This window comes from Onthophagus taurus, chromosome 2 (assembly GCF_036711975.1).
Source record: "Onthophagus taurus isolate NC chromosome 2, IU_Otau_3.0, whole genome shotgun sequence".
Classification (NCBI taxonomy): domain Eukaryota; kingdom Metazoa; phylum Arthropoda; class Insecta; order Coleoptera; family Scarabaeidae; genus Onthophagus; species Onthophagus taurus.
The window spans coordinates 30,025,620-30,046,739 of NC_091967.1; the positions used below are offsets into that span (position 1 = coordinate 30,025,620).

Sequence of the window (21,120 nt, forward strand, 5' to 3'; positions counted from 1 at the left end):
TTTGTGTACTATTTTTTCAAATTTTTTATTTGCTGTTTTTATACGCGTGTTAGGTATTAGGGATTTTAAATCCTACATCGCGATCGTTTGCTGCTTGTTTTTTTGTTGATCTTGTTTTCGTGGGTGAGTTTTCCTTCGGTCGACCTCGTTTCCTTTGTGTTCGAAACTCGTCCTCCATGTCGTCCGATCCCGAAGCAATAAAGGCGGAATTAAAAGATGTTGGAGTCGACATTTCTCGGTCCCCAAGATACCCCTTATCTTGATTTAAAGTTGACACTTATAATCACTACAATATTGTAAACACTTATTATGCTATCAATTTGAACCCGGTACCTTCTGTATGAATGGCATTTACGGTGCTCCATTAGAATTGGTTTGTTATTTAACTTAAAATATTTTATTATTTAACCTTGCAAGAAATCGTCACAATCGATGATTTTGCGACCAGATTTTTCTTTAGGAGCTTCTATATTTCCATATTCAAAGCATTCTTTGTTTATATTTTTAATAGTTCTTTCCGAATATCCAACAGCTTGTGCAGTTCGTGAACAACGGCATTCACATTTATAGGTGCACCATTACCTTTTTCTTGGTGAAAACAATTTCTTACATTAGTAATTACTTCTTTGACTTCTTTAGTGCAATGCTTAGGTTTGTCGTTAGGATTGTTTGTATTACCTTTTCGATGACAATGGCGCAAACTTATGAATGCAATTAAAAGAAATTTACTTATATATCCACTGTCTTATCAATATAATGTCCAGAATAATCGTCAACAAATCAACAATAAAGCCACGAGTCCTTGACATATGTATTGTGTAAAATTTTGTTGTTGTTTGTGTAAAACCGTATATAAACCCACGAATAGCAACAGTGATACCGCTAATCTACAGACAATAAGTTGTTGTAGTTACTAGTAAAAAATAGTGTGACTCATTTGTAAGAGTTGTAGGGCATATTATGTGCTACCAACTCATCTGGAATTCCCAGAGTCGAAAAGATTATTTTTAAATTATCTATTATGCTTTCCGATGTTTTCGTTATTAATGGAACTACTTCCAACCACTTTGAATAATAATCAATCAGTATAAAGTAACTTTTATTTCCAAATTCTAAGATGTCACTTCCAACTTCTTTGAATGGACGATTTGGAATGTTATGACTAATCAAAGATTCTTTTATATTATTAGATTTATATTTTTCACAAATCCTACACGACAATATAAATTGTTCTGTCATGGTTCATGTTAGGCCAAAAAAATTATTCCTTTGCTTTTAATCTTGTTTTCGTTATACCAAAGTGTGATAAAACAGTTATTTCATATCGATAAATACAATATGATTTAAGTCTTCATTCAATTTAATATATTCCCTTGGCCAACCTTCCATCACATACTTGATTAGTTGTAGCAAAGAGATGTCATGTTTTGTTTCTTTTTTAAATTGTTATCTTCTTTTAGCCGTTATGCTCAAATTCGCTTCAATACTATACGCTATTTCAGTCATAGTTACGTCATCAGAAACTGATTCTCTGATAAATGATTTTGATAACAAATCCGCCAGAAACAACTTTTTTTCCAAAAGAGAGTATTCTAAATTTAAATTATATCTTAATAATTTGCCGCCTCGGTGATGGTGTTTTATCTATATCATTTTTCATGATTCCTAATAAAGGTTTATTATCTGTCACATGCTAAAGAAATTGCAAGAAATTCTTTCTCGCATTGTGCATATCTTTTTTAAGTAAATAATTTAAGTAAATATAAATTGACCGATCTTCTTGCATAGAGATGAGACAACAACCTAAACCGTCTTTTGATGCATCTGTGTGTACAGTGATTTCTTTCCTTGAATCAAAAGTACCTAATGCTGGTTCAGAACTCAAAATATCTTTATTTTTTTCAAAGGTCTTGGTATGATTATCTGTCCACTGAAACACAATATTCTTTTTTAACAATTCTCTAATACTACTTGTCACTTCTGCAAAGTTGGGTATGAATTTTTTCAAATAATTTAAAACTCCTAACAATCTTTGTAATTCTTTAACATTCTTTGGATTTTCTATGCTATACAATGCCTTAACTCTATCCTGATCTGGTTTTATTCCGTCTTTATTAAAAACATGACCCAAATACTTTACTTCACGCACTTTATACTGTAATTGTCTTTTATTGAACTTTATATTCAATTTCTTAGCCCTCTCTATGACTAACCACGCTGATTGCCTTCCGAAGCACCATTTTCGCTAAGTAAGAAACCGATGGGTTCCTACCTGTGGTCTATAATTATATTCTACTTAGGTTTTTGCATTTCGTGGGGGCCGGGCCGCGACCGACGTCGTCGAGCTCTCTTTTGTAATTCTTTCGGTCTCTTTCCATTTTCAACCTTGTTTAAATCCTCGGCTCCACATTGTCGTCTTTCTTCTTCGTTTCCTTTTCGACTTCTTTGGCCCCGCACTGAGTCGATTCTTTTGTAGTGACAGGTGACACGCAGGCCAGAAATTATTTTCGCTTTTAAAAGATGTGATGGGAAATCTGAAAAAGTGTCGGCGGGAGATGTTCAAATTTGTAGATGATCAAGATAAGAGATACCAAATGGATGTAATATTTAATGGAATTTATGATTATTAATTTCTTTTTTATACGTAAAATTTGAAATTTTTTATAAATAATTTTACTCTTCCACTTTTAATTTTTGAGTTATGATCGACTTTAATATCGAAAAATACAAATTTCGACAATTTAGGGATTTTCATCTTGTATCTAAAATATAGCTTAACCTGAACTTAATCTTATTACGGATTATGTCTTTTTAGTTCATTATAAACAGGTTATATAGAAAACATTTTTCTCTGTTACTTTTAATTTTTGAGTTAAACTGGCTCCGAGCAAATAAATCCTAAATTTCTTCAAAGCTTGAATCACTGCTAAAACTTTCAATTCATAACTACTGTACTTTTCCTCGGCTGGTGTTGTTTTTTTGCTTATACAAAGGACAGGGTGTAATTTCGAATCATCTTCAGCCCTCTGCATTAAACAAGCTCCATAACCAAACTTACTTGCGTCAGTGTGCAATTCTGTTTCAAGTCCAGGTTTCCAAATTTCCAAAGCTTTTTCATCTCACAACAATGACTTTAATGTCTCATATGACAATTTCTGTTGATGATCAAACTTGAAAATATTCTCATTCCTCAATAAATCACTTAACGGTTTCGATATTATCGCATAATTAGGTATGAACTTTCTAAAGTATCCAGTTAGACCTAAAAAAGATTGAATCTGCTTCACAGTCTTAGGTTCAGGAAATTTTCGAATGGCAAGTGTTTTCTCTTCAGACGGCCGTACCTGTCCTTCTTGTATGATGCATCCCAAAAATTCAACTCTTCTCTTCAGGATTTGACATTTTTTCTTTTTAATTTCTAAACCGTATTCTCGGCAAATTTTGTAACACCTCTTCCAGTCTCTCAAGACCTTCACTTTCTGTCGAACTCATGATTATTATGTCGTCCATATAATACATTATTTTATTGTCAAGCATTAATTGCCTAAAGATTCTAGTTATATATCTTTGAAATACGGCTGGACTATTGCATAGACCAAATGGACACTTCAAAAATTCATCCGAATCTCTTTATTTTCCACATGCTCTACTTCAATTTCTTCTTCGTTGTATTCGTTGGTCACAATTTCCATGAGGAAATTGGCCTCTTCTTTTTTGAATATTATTATCTGTCCATCTCTAAAAGTAACGTTCGATTTCGAGAGTAATTCTCTTCCAATTATAGCTCCTCGAGTAATAGCTTGTCTTGGTAGTACATGAAATTTAAGTTGATATTCCTCATCATTTATTATTGCGTTTCTAGAAAATGAACCCAGAGTACACAATTGCCTTCCTTCAAGTCCCTTGACTGCAATCGATGTTTCTTCTAAATTGATCATACTGAAATACTTCTGAAAAATATCCTCTCTGATGGCATTAATGTCACTTCCGGTGTCTAGCAATGCTTTCATTACAATATTGTCAATGTTAACTTTTAATATATTCTCCTCTGCAACCTCTACGACATTTACATTATGTTTAGTAGATCCAACGTTATGTCTGTCCTTATTATTTGATTTGCATTTCGTTGATATGTGCCCAAATCTGTTGCATTTAAAATATTTAGTGCCTTTGTTTTTGTCTGGACACGCATCGGCTTTATGTCCTTTGATACTATAATTAAAGCAAACTTGTTGGCCTTCATTATGATCAGATTTTAGATCTTTTTCGTTAGTTTTTTTGAAATTTTTCTTATCTTGTGTTTTATTTCGGTGATCTTCAAATTCATAAAAAAAGTTTTCGTTCCATAAAATATGATTTTATTGCTATTTTTATCTGGAATTCCGTCTATTATGTATTGGATAATTACTTCATCTTCAATTCGTGTCCTGCTTCCTATTTCTCTCATCACCAAAACATACTCTCTTACAGTTTCTTCGAGTTCCTTCTTTTTGTTCATTAAAAGTTTATGTACCTGAGCGCTGCTCACTTTTACTTCAAACTCTTCAATTAATCTTCTTTTGAGCGTTGACCATGTGTTTATTCCCTTCTCAGCCTGAACAAACATTTTGGCAAGCCCTCTCAAGCATTTTTTTTGCATATACATATTAACTTCTGTAAATCGCTCCAACCTGTTATATCAGAGATTTCTTCAAAATCATCAATCCATTTTTGAATTGGGTATTCTCTTTACTCTTTCCATCGTAACACTTGATGCTATCTTCAACATCTTTAAACGTTAAAGCAAAAGGTTCGCTTCTTCGTCTTCTTCCAAAGCTTCCTCGTTCATCATCTTTCCTTTCAAAATCTTCTTCATCTTCAACATCTTCTTCATCATTAATTTGTATTTTATTTCTTCTTTTAACTTCTTTCCGTCTCTCGTCTTCTTTGTCATTACTTGGATTATCAACGTCTTCTTCTTGTTCTTCATCCACATTCAAATCTTTGTCAATTTTACAATCATTTAAAAATCTCAAAATTCTCTCGTCTACCTCTTCAGAATCACCGATATAATTCAAATCCAACACATGACAAACTGCAAATAAATCTGGCAGATCAATACTTTTTATCCCATTAAGTTTAGCAGCATATAATTCTGAATCTTTATCAAAACCAAACCCATCAAAATTAAGTAAATCTTTTCTTCTTCCGGTAGAGTAACCTTCATTATTAAAGCAAATGGTATGCAGTACTTTCATCGTCTTTAAATTTCCATGTTTCAAACTGAACTCGACCTTCGCAAATTCTCGTAATTTCGTCATTATTTAAGATTAAAGAGCGTGTGTTTACAAAACAATACGAATACTAATCTATGAATTTTCAATAAAAAAAACAAACACAACAAGTACGACAATATACGCAACAACAATATGTTTTCTTGATATCAATATAAATGAACAAAACAACTAAGAAAGATTCTACCTGAATTAAATTCCTAATCTAAATTTTTGTTTTTAACTCTTTTCTTCTTGTTTCGTGTTTATCTTCCTTCTTTTGTCCAAATTTTCCAACCTTTTCTGTTGTTTACAGTTTACGTTGTCGTGAAGTTTCCAGTCTATCAGCTGTTGCTTCGCATCGATCGATATAATCTCCAACCAGGTTTCCCGTTCTGGCCTCTACGAGGTGATTTGCTTCGATTGCCGTTAGTAGGGTAACCAGTACCAATGCTTGTAGGGCGATGGATGATGTCACCCAACGGTCGTATCTCAAGGGTAAAACAAAAAAGGACCACGCCCGATTTCTTTTTCTTTCTTGATCTTGTTTTCACTATTTAACTCATTGTTTTAACGGAAATCGTCTCTTTATCACTTTAATCTCGGTTAATCACTTGAGACTGTAGCTTTTAATCGCGAGTTAAAATTAATGTCCGAGAACTTTGGATATTGATGTTTATTACATAAACATTTAAAAACAAAACTAACACGAATGACAATATACGGCTTTTATACTAAATTATATCTAACTTTGCTAACGACACATCTTCACGTCTTGTCGCCATCTTACTTATTCAATAATGTACGCATGTGCTTAAAATTAGAAAACGCTCATTATTATTAAGACTGCTCCTCAAATTCCGAAATATGGCGCGCCTGAACGCCGCTGCACTCAAACCCCGTAAATTCTCCGGAACGGAACCATAAAGCGAATAAATATTATAAGTAAAAGATCTTTCAAAAAAAGTGGTAGAATGAGCCGGTGGAGCAATTAAATTTCGGTTCCGGATATTGACGCAATGAATGTCACCACGAAATCTAATCTTCCTCAGCAAATATGGCGGATTACCGGTACTCAGCAACCGATGAAAGAAACAGAGAGATGAAAGCAAATAACGACCACGCATGTTTAACCAATTTAGATCTACTAAACGATAGGAGACTCTATCACATTTACGAATGCCGTAAATAAATCTAATGCAATCTAATTTCAGGGCTCTGGTTTTCTTCAATTTTTTTCTGCTTGTTAAATTTTCATGTAATCTTGCCCTTTGGAATCTTTTGTTCCTCGAAATCTCTTGAATTTACGTACTGCCTTTTGAAAATGGCTCATTATCCTACAGTGATTACACTTCTTTCCGTATGCCTTGCACTGGATCTTCTTTTTTCTTCTTAATTTCTTCTATTTTAATATTTTTATTTTATAATTCAGCCAAACATTGCTTAACCATTCGTCAATATAACTGTAAAAGTATATACGGTTTTCACTAAAAATTAGCAAATTTTAAGGTGACTAAGGGTCTGTGAAGTAAATAGTACCGTTCCATTTAACTTTTCTTCAAAAATAACAAAAATATGTAATCGCTGCAGATAACGCCCTCTAGCTTATTTGTTTTAAAGCAAACGTTCTTACTGAAAATATCTTTAAAAAGAGCATAAAATGCTCTTTCAAACAACACCGAAAATATTCAAATCGGTTGAATGGTCCAGCAGATATTAAAATGTAAACATATCAAAACGCATTGGCCTCCCCCTCCCTTATTATGACAGATATGAGAAATATCGCAAAACAAAAGCGATGCGGTATTATCCAAGCTACTAAACGATGTTGTCAAAGTTATAGCTCATCGTCTAACTTTCTGAGATAGCGGGAATTTTATGTTTCTCTATGGCAGTTACGCCCCCTAACGGTCGAATTACGAACTTCAAAATAATTTCCAGCTATTTCTCTTGGTCACTTTGCTTATAAGGATTTTTTTCCCAAACCTCTAATACAGCCGTATCTCGATAACGGGACATTCTGTATATATTTTTAGTCTTTCACATTTTTATAAAAATCCACGTTTCACACTTTTGTAACTTCAACTAAGAATTTAATTTTCATCGTTCAATTTAACTTAACTTTTATAACAATTTAAATTTAACTTTTTCAATTCGACTTAAAAAAAACTTAAAAAAAAAAACTTTCAAAACTTTTTCAATTTTTATACAAAACTTTTCAATTTTTTACGTACATCTTCTTTAACAACAAATGTCATCATTAAATAAATCTCTTCTCGCCTATTAGTTTCTCCGACAGTAAGTTGTTGTCCTATTTTAATATTAGTATATATTTTTTATTATTTTTTAATTCTTATTAGCTTTAGGCTGATGATGCAACGTTGATTCCGAAACCGGTTCCGATTTATATATTACAATAAAGCAAGTTAGAAGTTTTTATCTTATTAGTATTTATCTTTTTAAATATTGTTTTTTTTTCTTTTTTGATTATCTTTATTTTGCATTATAGTAACTATAGTTACTATTATTATTGTTTGTTCTCTTTACTCTGGAAATAAAGGCAGTTTATTATTATTATTATTATCTGTTTTTGAATTTTTTTTTTCTTCTATAATTCGAGAACGGATGGAACCGTAAATAGTACCGTTCCGTTTAACTTTTTTTCAAAAATCACAAAAATATGTAATCGCTGTAGATAACGCCCTCAAGCTTATTTGTTTTAAACCAAACGGTCTTACTGAAAATATCTTTTAAGGAGTAACACCACTGTAGAATTAAAAAAAAAATCATTTTTTTTTATTGGCTTTAAAGATGCTTGACACCTTATAGAATAAGAAGAAAACAATTGTATATTTGTACACAATATTACATTATTACACTGATTATATACCAATCAGGAACACTCCGTAACTACATACAGCATTTGAATCATCTTAGAATAGCATCAGCACGTGTACACGAAGGACGTGAATATTTCGTAGACTAAAAACGCGAGTTCTATTGTGTAGTGTTTTGAATCGATTTTTCTCAAATTATTTGTAGTTGAAGTGATTTCTAGTATTACAATGAGTGACAGTAGTATAGATTCGCCGATTCAAGAACCTCCTCCTCGAACCTGCGTTCTAGGAGGAGGTTCTTGAATCGGCAAATTTTTTGGGGGTCAGAGGAGGTTCGATGAGGAGAGGAGGTTCTTGAATCGGCGATTCTTTTGAGGGTCGGAGGAGATTCGATGAAGAGAGGAGGAGGTCAATTAACTTGAGAAGGTCATGTTATTTTGACGAAATTATTAAAAATTTATCTTTATTAAAAATGTATCTTTATTAAAAATGTATCTTTATTAAAAATGTATCTTTATTTAGGTTATGTTATTAAAAATTTATCTTTATATGTAACCTGTTTACCTAGATGAAAACAATTACTATGTTTATCCTTCGACGCTTCTCAATGAACTGGTAATGTTTTCGATATATCTCTTAACTTATTGTACACAAAGGTATACGGTTTTGGGACATGTAGGTATACAAATAAGTGAGTCATGATCTACCTGCGGGATATTTTTTAAAATTTATTGTGTAAAGGTATACGGAGCTTTAAAATATGCGAGGAGGTTCTTGAATCGGCAAATTTTTTGGGGGGATACGTTCGAGGAGGAGGTCAATTAACTTAATACTAGTAAGTGAGTCATGATCTACCTGCGAGATATTTTTTAATTTATTATGCAGAGGTATACGGAGTTATAAATATACATGTATACAAACGCACTCGATGCATCCTCCTCCTCCCCAATAAGTTTCAGGAGCGGTGAGGGTTTATAAACGCCTGCGAAATGTGGTATTGACGTAGTTCTTTCATAACAAGTAGAAGTGTACAACATTAAATTGTAAAATGGTCGTGTGTGAGGATTGTGGAAAAAGTTTTACTCGAGTTGACAATTTAAAAAGACATCAACGATTATCTTGTATTGGCAAGAGAATCAAGCTTGACGCACCGCAAATTCCAAAAGCAGTAAAATGTGAGGCTTGCGATGATTATGTAAATAGACAATGTTACTCTGCACATTTACGAAGCAACGCACACAAGCGTAACGCTTTTGTTATAATCGATGACGGAGTGGAGAGAATAGCTGGAGCATTCGGTGACAAAATTGTCAGTTATCGAATAAGTGAAGAAGGTTTTTTTGTGGATTTGGATGAATTTTCTCATAGAATTCGAGAAAAAATACTAAATCTAATACAAAGCGCAATCGATATTCACCGAAATGTAAAATTAAATATGGAATGTTTTGGTTTGTATTTTTTACAATCAAAGGAAGACTGTGAAATAAAATCATTTAATACGAAAAATAAGGTAGTATCATTAGCGTCGGATCTGTATAAAATATATAAGGAATTTATTGATGAAATTTCATCAAAAATGTCAGAATTCCAGGAACGAGATTCAGGTAAGCGTAATGTGACATAATATACCTATATATTAAAAAATAAATGTTTCAATATTTTATTTAGGATGGACTTTAATGCAAATTCTCTATATGGAGTTAAATTTAAACAAATATAATCCTATCAGAGCATCTAATTACATCGATCTACCATCGCAAATAAAAGCAAAGCGTGCTGTGATAAATATACAAAACGCGGATGATGCATGTTTTGCATGGGCTGTAACATCCGCACTACATGAACCGAACGGTTTACCACAGAGGACATCTTCGTATCCGAATTACCTAGACTGCGGCTTAGACTATTCAAATATTGTTTTTCCAGTTAAATTACGAGATATACCTGTATTTGAAAAGCAGAACAAACTATCTATTAATGTATATGGAATAAATGAGTATTTTAAAGACGGTGTTATGAATTATGACATAATTACAATGTATATATGTCGACAAAAAGAAGAAAGACATATAAATTTATTATTGGTTACAAATGATTCCGGGAATAGTCACTATTGTTGGATAAAAAATCTGTCTCGATTACTATCATCGCAAGCATCGCAGAATGGTCATGAAAAGTATATTTGCGACGGATGCTTGGTATTCTTTACGTCAGAAAATAAACTTATCCGTCATCAAAGTGACGATTGCAGCAAGGTAAGGGCAATTTTACCAACAACAAATTTGAAAATAAATAAATATGGAAATGAAGAAAAGGAAAATATACTACAGTTCGAAAATTTTGAACGACAATTAAAAATACCGTTCGTGGTGTATGCAGATTTTGAAGCATTACAGAAACCGATCACCGATGCGGAAGCAACAGAACTTAACGATGATAATTCATACTCCGTCAAATGTTTCAAACACGAACCTTATGCATTTGCATATTATATAAAATGTTCATATGACGAATCATTGTCGAAGTTTGAAATATATCGCGGATGTAATGCTGCTCAAATTTTCATGAGCAAGTTGGAACATGACGTTCTGAATATATACAAAAATTATTTAAGCCAACCAAAAGAAATGCTCCCATTACCACCTATTGATAGATTAATACATGAGATGCAGGATATCTGTCACATTTGTTCGCACAAAATAAAGGAAGGTAATAAAGTGTGCGATCATGATCACCTAACTGGGTTGTATAGAGGACCCGCACATGCTGTATGTAACATCAATTATCAATTACCAAAGTTCATACCGATATTCTTTCACAATCTTTCGAACTACGATTGTCATATGTTTGTGAAAGATATGGCATTAAAAGAAGAAGACGTGGACGTTATAGCACAGAATAAAGAAAAGTATATATCATTTTCGAAAAAAATTATCGTAGGAGAAAACATTGACAGCAAGGGAAAGCTAAGGCGGGTTCATATGAAATTGAGATTTGTGGATTCATTTAGGTTTATGGCTTTATCGCTAGAGAAGTTGGGTTCATTTTTGGAAGACAACCAATGCGTTCAAATCAGAAAATATTTTAGGAACGAAGAACAGTTTCGACTTATACGTCAGAAAGGAGTTTTTCCGTATTCCTTTGTGGATTCATTCGAAAAGCTGAATCTTACCGCTCTGCCAGATCGAAGTAGTTTTTACAATACTTTATGCGACGATAGTATAACCGAAGAAAATTATTGTCGTGCACAAACGGTGTGGAACTTATTTAACTGTCGCACTTTAGGCGAATATAGCGACATTTATTTAACGTCTGACGTTTTACTTTTGGCGGACGTATTTGAGAATTTCCGAACCATCTCGATGAAGTATTACTCTTTAGATCCATGTCATTACTTCACAGCGCCGGGCTTCGGTTGGGATGCATTATTACGAATGACAGGGGTAAAATTAGAATTATTAACGGACATAGACATGTTACACTTCTTTAAAAATGGTATTCGCGGTGGATTAAGTATGTGCACTAAACGCAGTGCGAAGGCTAACAATAAATTAATGATGGAATTTGATGAAACCAAAGACCCATCTTATATTTTGTATCTCGACGCTACGAATTTGTATGGACACGCAATGAGACGAAAATTACCGACGGGGGGATTTCGATGGCTATCAGATGAAGAGATTCAAAAGTTAGATATTTACAATACGGAAGACGATTCCGAAAAGGGTTACGTGTTCGAGGTAGATTTAGAGTATCCGGAAGCAATACATGATGAACACAACGATTTGCCATTTTGTCCAGAACGGATTGTACCCCCAGGTTCAAAAAATGCAAAGTTAATAGCAAATTTGGAAAATAAAACAAAATACATCATTCATTACGTGAATCTAAAGCAGTGTATCAAGTTCGGATTGAAACTAACGAAGATTTACAGAGTATTAGAATTTAAACAATCCAACTGGATGCGGAGCTACATCGATTTCAATTCCGATAAACGTGCGAAAGCTAAGAATGAATTTGAAAAAAATCATTACAAAGCAATGAATAACATCGTATACGGTAAGACAATGGAAAATGTGGAAAAGCGAGTGGATATAAGACTAGTTACCCACTGGGAATGTCGTCATAAGAAACCGGGCGTGGAAGCCCTAATAGCTAAACCAAATTTTAAATCTTCGAAAATATTTTGCGATAATTTGATAGCCGTTCAATTGAACGTCGCGGAAGTTCGTTATTGCAAACCGCTGTATGTGGGTTTCAGTATATTAGAGCTTTCGAAAACCGTAATGTACAGCTTCTTCTATGATTACTTAAAACTTAAATATGGAAATAACATAACACTTTTATACACCGATACTGATTCCCTAATCCTAGAAATTACTACTCCCAATGTATATGAGGATATAAAAGAAAATATTGAATTTTTTGACACGTCCAATTATCCGTTAGAGAATATACACAATATACCTCGCGGTCGATCTGTGTTGGGAAGAATGAAAGATGAATATCCAAACAGGTGCATAACGTCATTTGTTGGAACAGGAGCTAAGGCGTACTGCATCACCTTGTTGAATGATAATGTAAAGAAGGCTAAAGGAGTAAAGAAATATGTTATAGATAAACATTTAAGCGTGACCGATTATAAACGTGTGGTTGAATGTGGCGGATCGGTTCATAAAAAAATGTACATTTTTAAGTCAGAATTTCATACTATGTATACCGAATTAAAGAATAAAATTGCTCTTTCATCGTGCGATGATAAACGATACATATTACCGAACGGATGTAATACTTTGGCGTGGGGTCATTGGTTGATAAAAAGATTGAATGCGAATAAATGAATTTAATTTAAAAAAAATTGTAAAGAATAATAATAATAATGTATTTGTAATGTTCGATTGTTAATAAAGTCTTGTAAACTTTTAAATAGGTCTTTATACGTTTTAAAGAACGTTAGTTTTTGAGATCCAAGAATTATGAGACGGACCTAATCCTAACCATTTCACAAACACTTGATTTCCTTTTCGCCGTAGCACTTTTTCCACCAAGTAGACGTCAGGATATTTAACTTTTTGTAATTCCTCTCGATAAAAACCACCCATAATTTTTTCATTGGATGCATCTTTGAGCAGATATGTTGTTGGGAAAGTATTACGAACAGAATGTATTGTAAACACTTCGTTAGACCAATTGGGAGTATAGTTTTTGGTGAAGGCGTGTCGATGCTTGCTCACTCTGACGTGATCACCGACATTAAATTTTTTGGTATAAGGATCGACAATTTTTATGTAATTATATACAGTTTTTAACAGTGTCGATGCGTTTCTGTTATTTACCTCGCTAGGTTTCATTCCTATCGTCCTGTGAACTTGGTTGTTATAATCCAGAATTAATTTGGGAAGCAATTCCAACCAACGATAGTTACCTTGCATACTAAATTCTTTCCACATTTTTTCTTTTATTGTTCTATTAAACCGTTCAACAATAGAACTCTTTAAATTGGAAAATGAACTGTAGTGATTGATGTGATATCGTGACATGAGCTTTTTAAAATCCTCATTGTAAAATTCTTTTCCGTTATCCGTTTGCAGATTCTTCGGTATGTTTTTCCGCTTTTCCGATAGAATTGTTTCCATAGCTCGCGTAACTTCTTTGCCAGTTTTGTTTTTTAGTGGTACAGCCCATCCATACTTTGAGAAAGCATTAATAACTGTTAGAATATATTTAAAATTACCATTTGCTTTTGAATAAGGTATCATCTCCACTAAATCAGCTTGAAATAAGTCCGTTAAACCTTTTATAATAACACGTCTGCGTTTATACTTTTTCCTCGCGGACGCGTGCAACTCGTTTACGACGGACCTTTTAATATCGCTCATTTTCTGGATATTTCAATGAGCAGTTCTACCATAAATGGTTTCTTGAGTAAAGTGGTCTTCGTTGTGGGTTTGCAAACTATTTTATCTCCAAAGAAGAGAACATTTAACTTTTTATTTGGATCGAAGATACTCCCGTTAATAATCATTTCAACGTCTCCTTCAAATCGGTATTTCACTATTTCACCAATATATAAATAGTTTATATATTTACTTACGTAACCTAAATTTTGAATAATGTAATAATTATCCGTTGTATCCGTAGTTCCATCTCCGCTAAACGTAAGTATTGTTGGTTGTTTGAAATATCGTTGTAAGTTTTCACGTTTATTAAAATGAGCAGCAATGTTGTGTCCGTGTACGTGTTTACCAAACTTATCGATCGTCATACTAGACGAATGTTTTCCGAACTTGCTTAAACTCATCTGCTCTAGTTCACAAACGTCGGTGTTTTAAAACAAAAAATGTGAGAGTCGTATATTTATGATAATATTTTAACGTATAATCTCGGCCTCTGTTAGCTCCGATATTATTGATGATATTTCATTGACATGTGCAGAATGACCTGCAGTTTGCGAGGCCATCAACAAACGCAGTCTGTCGACAAGTTCGTTGGGATCGTCCCAATACTCGTATTCGATAAGAGCCCCAGGAACGACTTGTTTTTGTAATGCACCACCGACTTTTTTCTTCGGATTCGGCCAGTATTTAGCCCAATGCACCTTGGGTTTGTTACCTTCAACGATAGGCTTGATAATATTCTGAAATTTCCCACTGTCGTCCTCAGTAGTCATACCTGCCTCTGGAATGTAATTAATGTACGGAGCATTTGAACGTAGTAAGATATCTTTGTAGTTGCGCATGTCCTGAATTGTAAATTTGCCCGGTTCGTTTTTAAATAGTAAATCGTATAAACCAACGGTTCCCGTATATTTGAAGTTTCCAACGTGAATATCCTGATCCTCAAAGTGAACAGGACTGACTCCAATGTAGAAACCTTCGGGAGTTTCGCGAACACCGTATAAACGATCATAATCATCTTTTAAATCAGTTGTTAAACCAACAATATACGTTCTGGGCAAAGGATGAAACTGACTCAAAGCGGCTTGTACCTCTGGAGATTCCAATCTTTCTTCTATTTCATCTTTAAGTCGTTCTATTCGATTATGTGCGTCCGAAATAAGAGCTCCGGTATCCTCGCTAGAATCGAGGAGTTCTTCTTCTTCGCCCGGCGGAACTTCATATACTTCTTCTTCTGCATGAGCTAATGGACCAAGAGGAGAAGACGTGGGAGAAGATACCAACCTTTTTTCAGGAGTCGATGTAGCAAATTTTCGTCGTTGTTCTTTTAATGGAACTTTCGGTTTTCGAATAAAATATTCGGTCTCGGTTTTAGCTGGTACGTCAGAAATATCCGGCGAGTAGCGTTGTATCTTAGATATCAATTTTTCTTCTTTTGGAGATAAACTTCGTTTTGGAATGGATAGTAAAGGCGCAGTGTCAAGTTTTGCGACAATATCCTGTAAGGGTCTTGCGATGGGTGCATATGCGGTTTCCGACCGAATCCTTGACTCCTCTAAGTCTTCTTTTAAAGAACGAATTTTGTCTCTCACGACTTCTCGTGCCGCGATAAGTTCTGCAGCTATCGTCTTGTTCATTGTATGATGTATGTGAAGTTACTACGAACTGTACAGCTGAAGTCGTTAGTTTTAAACTTCAATGAATTTATCAAAACCCTTACGGTAACGTCCCTTAGATACACTAAAATCTAAATCAATAACTAGGATGCCGTGTCTATTCTCCCAACAAGCATCGCTAATTTCCTTTAGCCGATGAAACTCCATATCGCTCATTATGTGATCTTCAAATACGTGTTTTAAATTTGTTAAGTCTTGTTTAAATAACACCAAAAAGTTACAATTATCGCGAACTAATTGTTTTGGAATTGCACTATAACTTTGACAAATTAGAAAACAATCAATGTTTTTATGTCGACCATACGAAAAAAATTCCTTAATGACATTTTGACCTGTACAGGAAACATCGTCAAATACGACTACCGAATATTCTTTCGCATCTTCCGGTCGAATGAACTCGTCTATATTAGAAAATTCATAGTAACCGCAATCTTTTATAGGTTCAATTAAACGTCTTAAAAAATCGTACTTATTTTGGTATAACGAATTGGAGCATAAGTATAAGTTTAGGAAGCGGAGGCCATTACGTGCAAGTAAAAGCGATAACATAGCATTTGTTTTTCCGACACCAGAGGGTCCTACAATTAAACCTCGCTTACATTTTCCACCAAATAAATTGCTGTGTCTTGTAAAGTGTTCTTCGACCGAACCATTACTAAAATTTACTATAGGCAGTGTTAGAAGTTGCGGTAGACATTTTAATTTCTCGTCGATCATGATTCTCGTACTAAATGAATTATAACATTAACAGGATAAGACTGAATGAAAATATAGCAAAAGTAACTTTATATAGATATATTGAGTATATTGGAAGTATAAAATAATAATTAACTTAATAATTAACTTAATAATTAACTTAATAATTAACTTAATATTAACTTAATATTAACTTAATAAATAAAAGAAGAGAAGGAGTAGTTACCACTCCTCCTCCTCTTCTTGATATCTTTGGTAAGGAGGTGGTGGTGCTGCTGGTGCCGGAGTAGTTGCCGGAGTCGTTGCCGGAGTCGGTGCCGGAGTCGGTGAACTAGCACATGTGCAACGGTTAATGTGCATGTTTTGCACATGCACTTCACCCCTCACCACAGCCGATTCTGACACACTCTGCAGCTGAGAAGATAAAATTAATGACATGGAAAAAAGTATTATAAGTATAACGTACCAACTTAAATATAGCATCTAATTTTACCTCCAACGAGGCAACTTTCTGCTCCACTTCACATAGTCTTAGCATATGATTAACTCTCATATTATCCATATTATTAGTCATCTTTAAGCTAGGAAGGGAAGTTTACGCTATTAGTAGTGAAACTAGATAAAATACATTCAGCCTTTTTAATTTCACAGGTTAATGATGCTATGGTGATGTCGAGCGATATTGTTAAAGGGTTGTTACAGCTCGATGTCAGCCCTTCTCTAAACTGTGAAAGTTCTCTCAAAGAGGTCTGCAATTGAAGAACCTTTGCATGAAGGTCTTTATAAAAATTTTGATACAAATTATTAATTTCGGCCAAAATCTCCCCTTTGGTTGTTTCTACTGCTGTACACATTGCGTTTGAAAAAAGGCTGGCAGACACATCGGAAATATCTGAAGTAGTAGGAATATTAGCAGGAATATTGTCAACCCTTAAGATGTGTACTTTCGGGCTTAACGAAGGAATTTCGGTGTTAGGGATATTTGAGTTAGTAACGGGAGCCAATGAAGCTTTAGAAGAAGAAAAAGAAGCCTTAGTAGCTTTAAGATACTTCCGGTTACTACAGTGTTGTGATACCGCCATTAAAGCAAGAGAGTCGTCGGATTTATCGGACTCGTTCTCGGTAACCACTTTCGACTGTGTCATTTCAACCTTCGACGGGGTCGCTTGTTCAACTGACACATACTTGCGTTGGCTACGTCGCGAACGAGCACGTGCCTCCCTTCTTTCCTCTCTATACTTTTCTGACGGTACCCACACACCTGCAGCCTTCTTCCAATGTTCACGGTTCCCCGAATTCCGACGAAGTGAAAGGCGTTTCACATTTTTATCGTCGACATTCGCGGAACCTGCGACGTTCAGAAGCGACGGATCTTGCTGCGCATTAGATTCTACGTTAGGATCCATCGGCTGCTCATTAGGTTGCACGTTTGGATCCAGCGCCTTCTCAACAGTCGATATGTTCAACAGGTTTATGTCAAAACTGTTTAACAGGAATGACTCCTGGCTGCTGGCGAAACCGGGAGCAGTTAAATCAATTTGACTAAAACCGTCTTGAGACATCTTGATAAAAAAAAGATTCATACATTAATTTATTTTATTTTAATAAAAAATCATGTATACTTACATCGCTTGATGAAAAGAACGTTAAAATCTAATTGCAGTGGGTGCTGAATGATAGGATGTGAATGATAAAAAATTATTGTAGATATTATGATACAAACGTTCGAATAATAAAGTTATGCTTACCAACAAAAATTAAGATTTAAAATAGAAGGAGCTATAGGAATGAAAAAAAAAACAGATTAGCAACAATATATGCAAAGGAAAAGAAGGCTATAAGGCTTACCAGAAAAAAGTCGCCGAGATAACGAAGTTATCAAAACTGATCAAACACAAAATGGAAGTGATGGAAGGTCCTGTAGGAATTGAAAAATAAAAATAACAATTTAACATAACAAACAAATAAACAAGTTGTACTCACAAAAACAAAGTAGAAAGAACTGTTATGATGAAACAAAACAAGAATATTTTACATATTATATAAGCAAAATAAAAAAGGTTACTTACCAAATAAAACACAGCAAAAAAAGAGAAAGCTTATTGAGCAAGGATGTCTAGGAGTGGAAAAAACAATTTTAAATATTATATAAACATGCAAAACAAATATAGTTTTACTCACCAAAAAAGAGAAAGTTGTGGAAAGAGCTGTAGTGATGGAGAGAAAACGTTATATAAACATGATAATAAAGAAGGTTGTACTTACCAAAAACTGAAGAACACAAACACTTAAGTGACTTTCAAAGGCTGGGAGGTGCCTTCTTATAGTAGAGTAATGAAGGGGGGCGTGACAAGGGGGAGGAGTGGGGAATGGGCGGAGTTAGAGTGGGGGTACTTTTTTTCTGGCTCTACTTTCCTGGCAACCGGGGGGGGGGGGAATTTTAGATTTCCCCCACTCCCATCCCCACTCTTCCATCTCCACTTTGGGAGGAGCCTGAGGAGGAGCATGGGAGGAGCATAGGAGGAGCTTCAATAAACAATCCTTTTCCCTTTTTCTTTTCTTTTTTTTTTTTTTTTTTTTCTTCCTTTTTTTCCCCTTTCTTTCTTCTTTTTTTTCTTCCAATTTAATACTTTTTCAATGTACAACCCAAGTCATACCAACCCAACCCAATGTATACATACCATGTATTCATTTAGATTAACTATTTTTTCTTTTAAATTAAAACAACTTTTTACACTTTTTACAATCTTTTATTATTATTAATTTACAATCTATAACTGACAATGTTTATATACTAAACCATACATAAAGAACAATCCTTTCTTGCCGATGGTGGACCATCAATATGCGTTTCCCAATGAGGCAAATTATAATGTTCAAAACAGGGCAGCTTGCTTTGTAATCGCTCATCGTTTCTATACTTCAACGGTAATTTAAACCAAACCGCCGCCAAATCTAATGGCTTTACTTTATTGATATAATAATCGATTGGTAAATAACATAATTCGTAGTTTTTAATATTCGCAAAAGATAAATCAGATTCGTATCTTTCCATAATATCCCACACTTTATTAATTATAAAAGTTGAAAGTCCCAATCTGGTAACTAACCGCCAAAGACGTTCCATCTTGAACTGCTCTACCGCTACTACCCGTCTGCCTTTCTCAATTCGTTTACATATAGTTATAGATGTCTGAATACGTATGAAAATAAATAAAAAACATTCGATAAGGAGCACATACTTGGTCTCTTTTTATGATAGGGACACATCGGCGCACCAACCTCCAATTTGCATTCATTTTCCGGCAATTCTTTTACCGGTATTGTTAAAATTCTTCTTAAAAATGTAGCTTTCTCACGTCCTTTTACGTACGCTACTTTTGTCGAACGACACAAATAATAAACGATCTCATCGAAACGAGACGCAGGAACAAACCCGTCGTTCCAATCAATACAATGATGATGACTCATTAACCAATTCGCCGTATTGCGAAATTTGGTAGATAGTGAAGAAAAGCTTCGACTAGGTTGAAACACGTAATGACTTATACAATGATTACTGTCGTAAGAAGCCAGTTCCTTTGGGATAAATTCTTCATCGTTTATCGTGAAACCTTGAATGTCCAAAATAATAAAATCCCTTTGAAAAACCATAATATCCATAATATACCACTATATGCAAACGTTTCCTTCGATGTTTAGAGATACACTAAATGACGTTGCTTCAACAGTACCACTATATTAATTGCTTAACCATTTTCGTAAGAGGCGAATACACAAATGCTCTGTCATGCAGAATTAATGCGTAAGCTGTCGTACCTTCCGGAATTGGATTTTTCGTTGAATACTCGATTTTTATTTCTACTCCGCTTTTATGTATTGCTTCCTGTTGATACGTGCAATCGATTCCAATTAACGGCGCGTAAGTTTTAAATTCTTCCGGTGAAAACAAAGGTTCGCTTTCTTGATAGTAGTATGCTTGCTGAAATCTTGAATACATATCATACAAAATCGCATAGTGATTGTTATCAAAATCCACATTCAAATTATCGTACGGAAAACGTTCTCCATTCAAGAAAACCGTTACGTTCGTTAAGTTTATATTATCAAATAATGCCATGTTTCCTTTAAATATACCCTTTCGATTTGTTTGAAATCCGATGATTATAAATCTAGGCGTTTCCAATTGTGGAGCAGTTTTGACGGCCCAAGATTGCTTCGTAGTTTGAGGTAATTGAGGGTACTCGTGTATTTCCCACGATCGAAAAGGAACGTGAATGTCTACGTTTCTTTCTGATAGTTTTGTTAATGCCAACTGTTCGCGTAATCCCACCGCCACGTGAGGAACTCTCCATATAATTTTATTAATGATCAATTTCAATTTTTCGTCGTTCGGAGCGGCTGCTGGTTGAAAGATGACGTCCGTATCATCGTGTTCGCGAATTAGCACAAGTTCCTGTCGAACGTTCATCATGATCTTTCTGAAATCTTCTGCGAATCCTAGCAACGATTTTAGCGGAACGCTAAGACCGAAATTTCCATTTTTATCTAAAGCCTTTGAAACACCCGCTATATCATCTTTCCAAGGTTTTATGTGCCAACCGGCGTTCGCTAATTTCACCACCTCGTTCTGTGTAGATGAGAAATAACCCTTCATGCATGAGCTTATACCGACGTTCCGCACACCATCAACATGTACTCCGTTAATAAGATATCGAATATCGCTAAACATAAATGCAACGGGATTGTTAACCAATTGCCC

At 34.5% G+C, this 21,120-nt stretch overlaps 3 protein-coding genes across 4 annotated transcripts; 1 reads left to right on the forward strand and 2 right to left on the reverse strand.

Annotated features, from left to right (window-relative positions):
• Nucleotides 1–4,673: 4,673 nt before the first annotated feature.
• LOC139432735 (protein DEK-like) lies at nt 4,674–5,300 on the reverse strand. Its single transcript, XM_071201502.1, has one exon. It carries the CDS (start codon nt 5,298–5,300, stop codon nt 4,674–4,676), a length of 627 nt encoding a protein of 208 aa, XP_071057603.1.
• Nucleotides 5,301–9,137: 3,837 nt separating this feature from the next.
• Nucleotides 9,138–12,930, forward strand: LOC139432736 (uncharacterized). The gene is made up of 2 exons (XM_071201503.1): nt 9,138–9,693; nt 9,758–12,930. The coding sequence occupies exons 1-2, from the start codon at nt 9,138–9,140 to the stop codon at nt 12,928–12,930; spliced, it is 3,729 nt and encodes a 1,242-aa protein (XP_071057604.1).
• A 3,665-nt stretch (nt 12,931–16,595) lies between these two features.
• Nucleotides 16,596–18,251, reverse strand: LOC139429119 (uncharacterized). 2 transcript variants are annotated; one of them, XR_011639820.1, is made up of 5 exons: nt 18,207–18,251; nt 18,107–18,137; nt 17,985–18,027; nt 16,825–17,920; nt 16,596–16,772 (listed from the first exon to the last, which is right to left on the reverse strand). XR_011639820.1 is itself a non-coding variant. In XM_071194614.1 (3 exons), exon 3 carries the CDS (start codon nt 17,918–17,920, stop codon nt 16,940–16,942), a length of 981 nt encoding a protein of 326 aa, XP_071050715.1. In that variant the 5' UTR covers nt 17,985–18,137; nt 18,207–18,251; the 3' UTR covers nt 16,596–16,939. The 2 variants fall into 2 exon arrangements, 1 of the variants encoding a protein (XP_071050715.1); XM_071194614.1 differs by having other exon boundaries at nt 16,596–17,920; nt 17,985–18,137.
• Between the last annotated feature and the right edge of the window lie 2,869 nt (nt 18,252–21,120).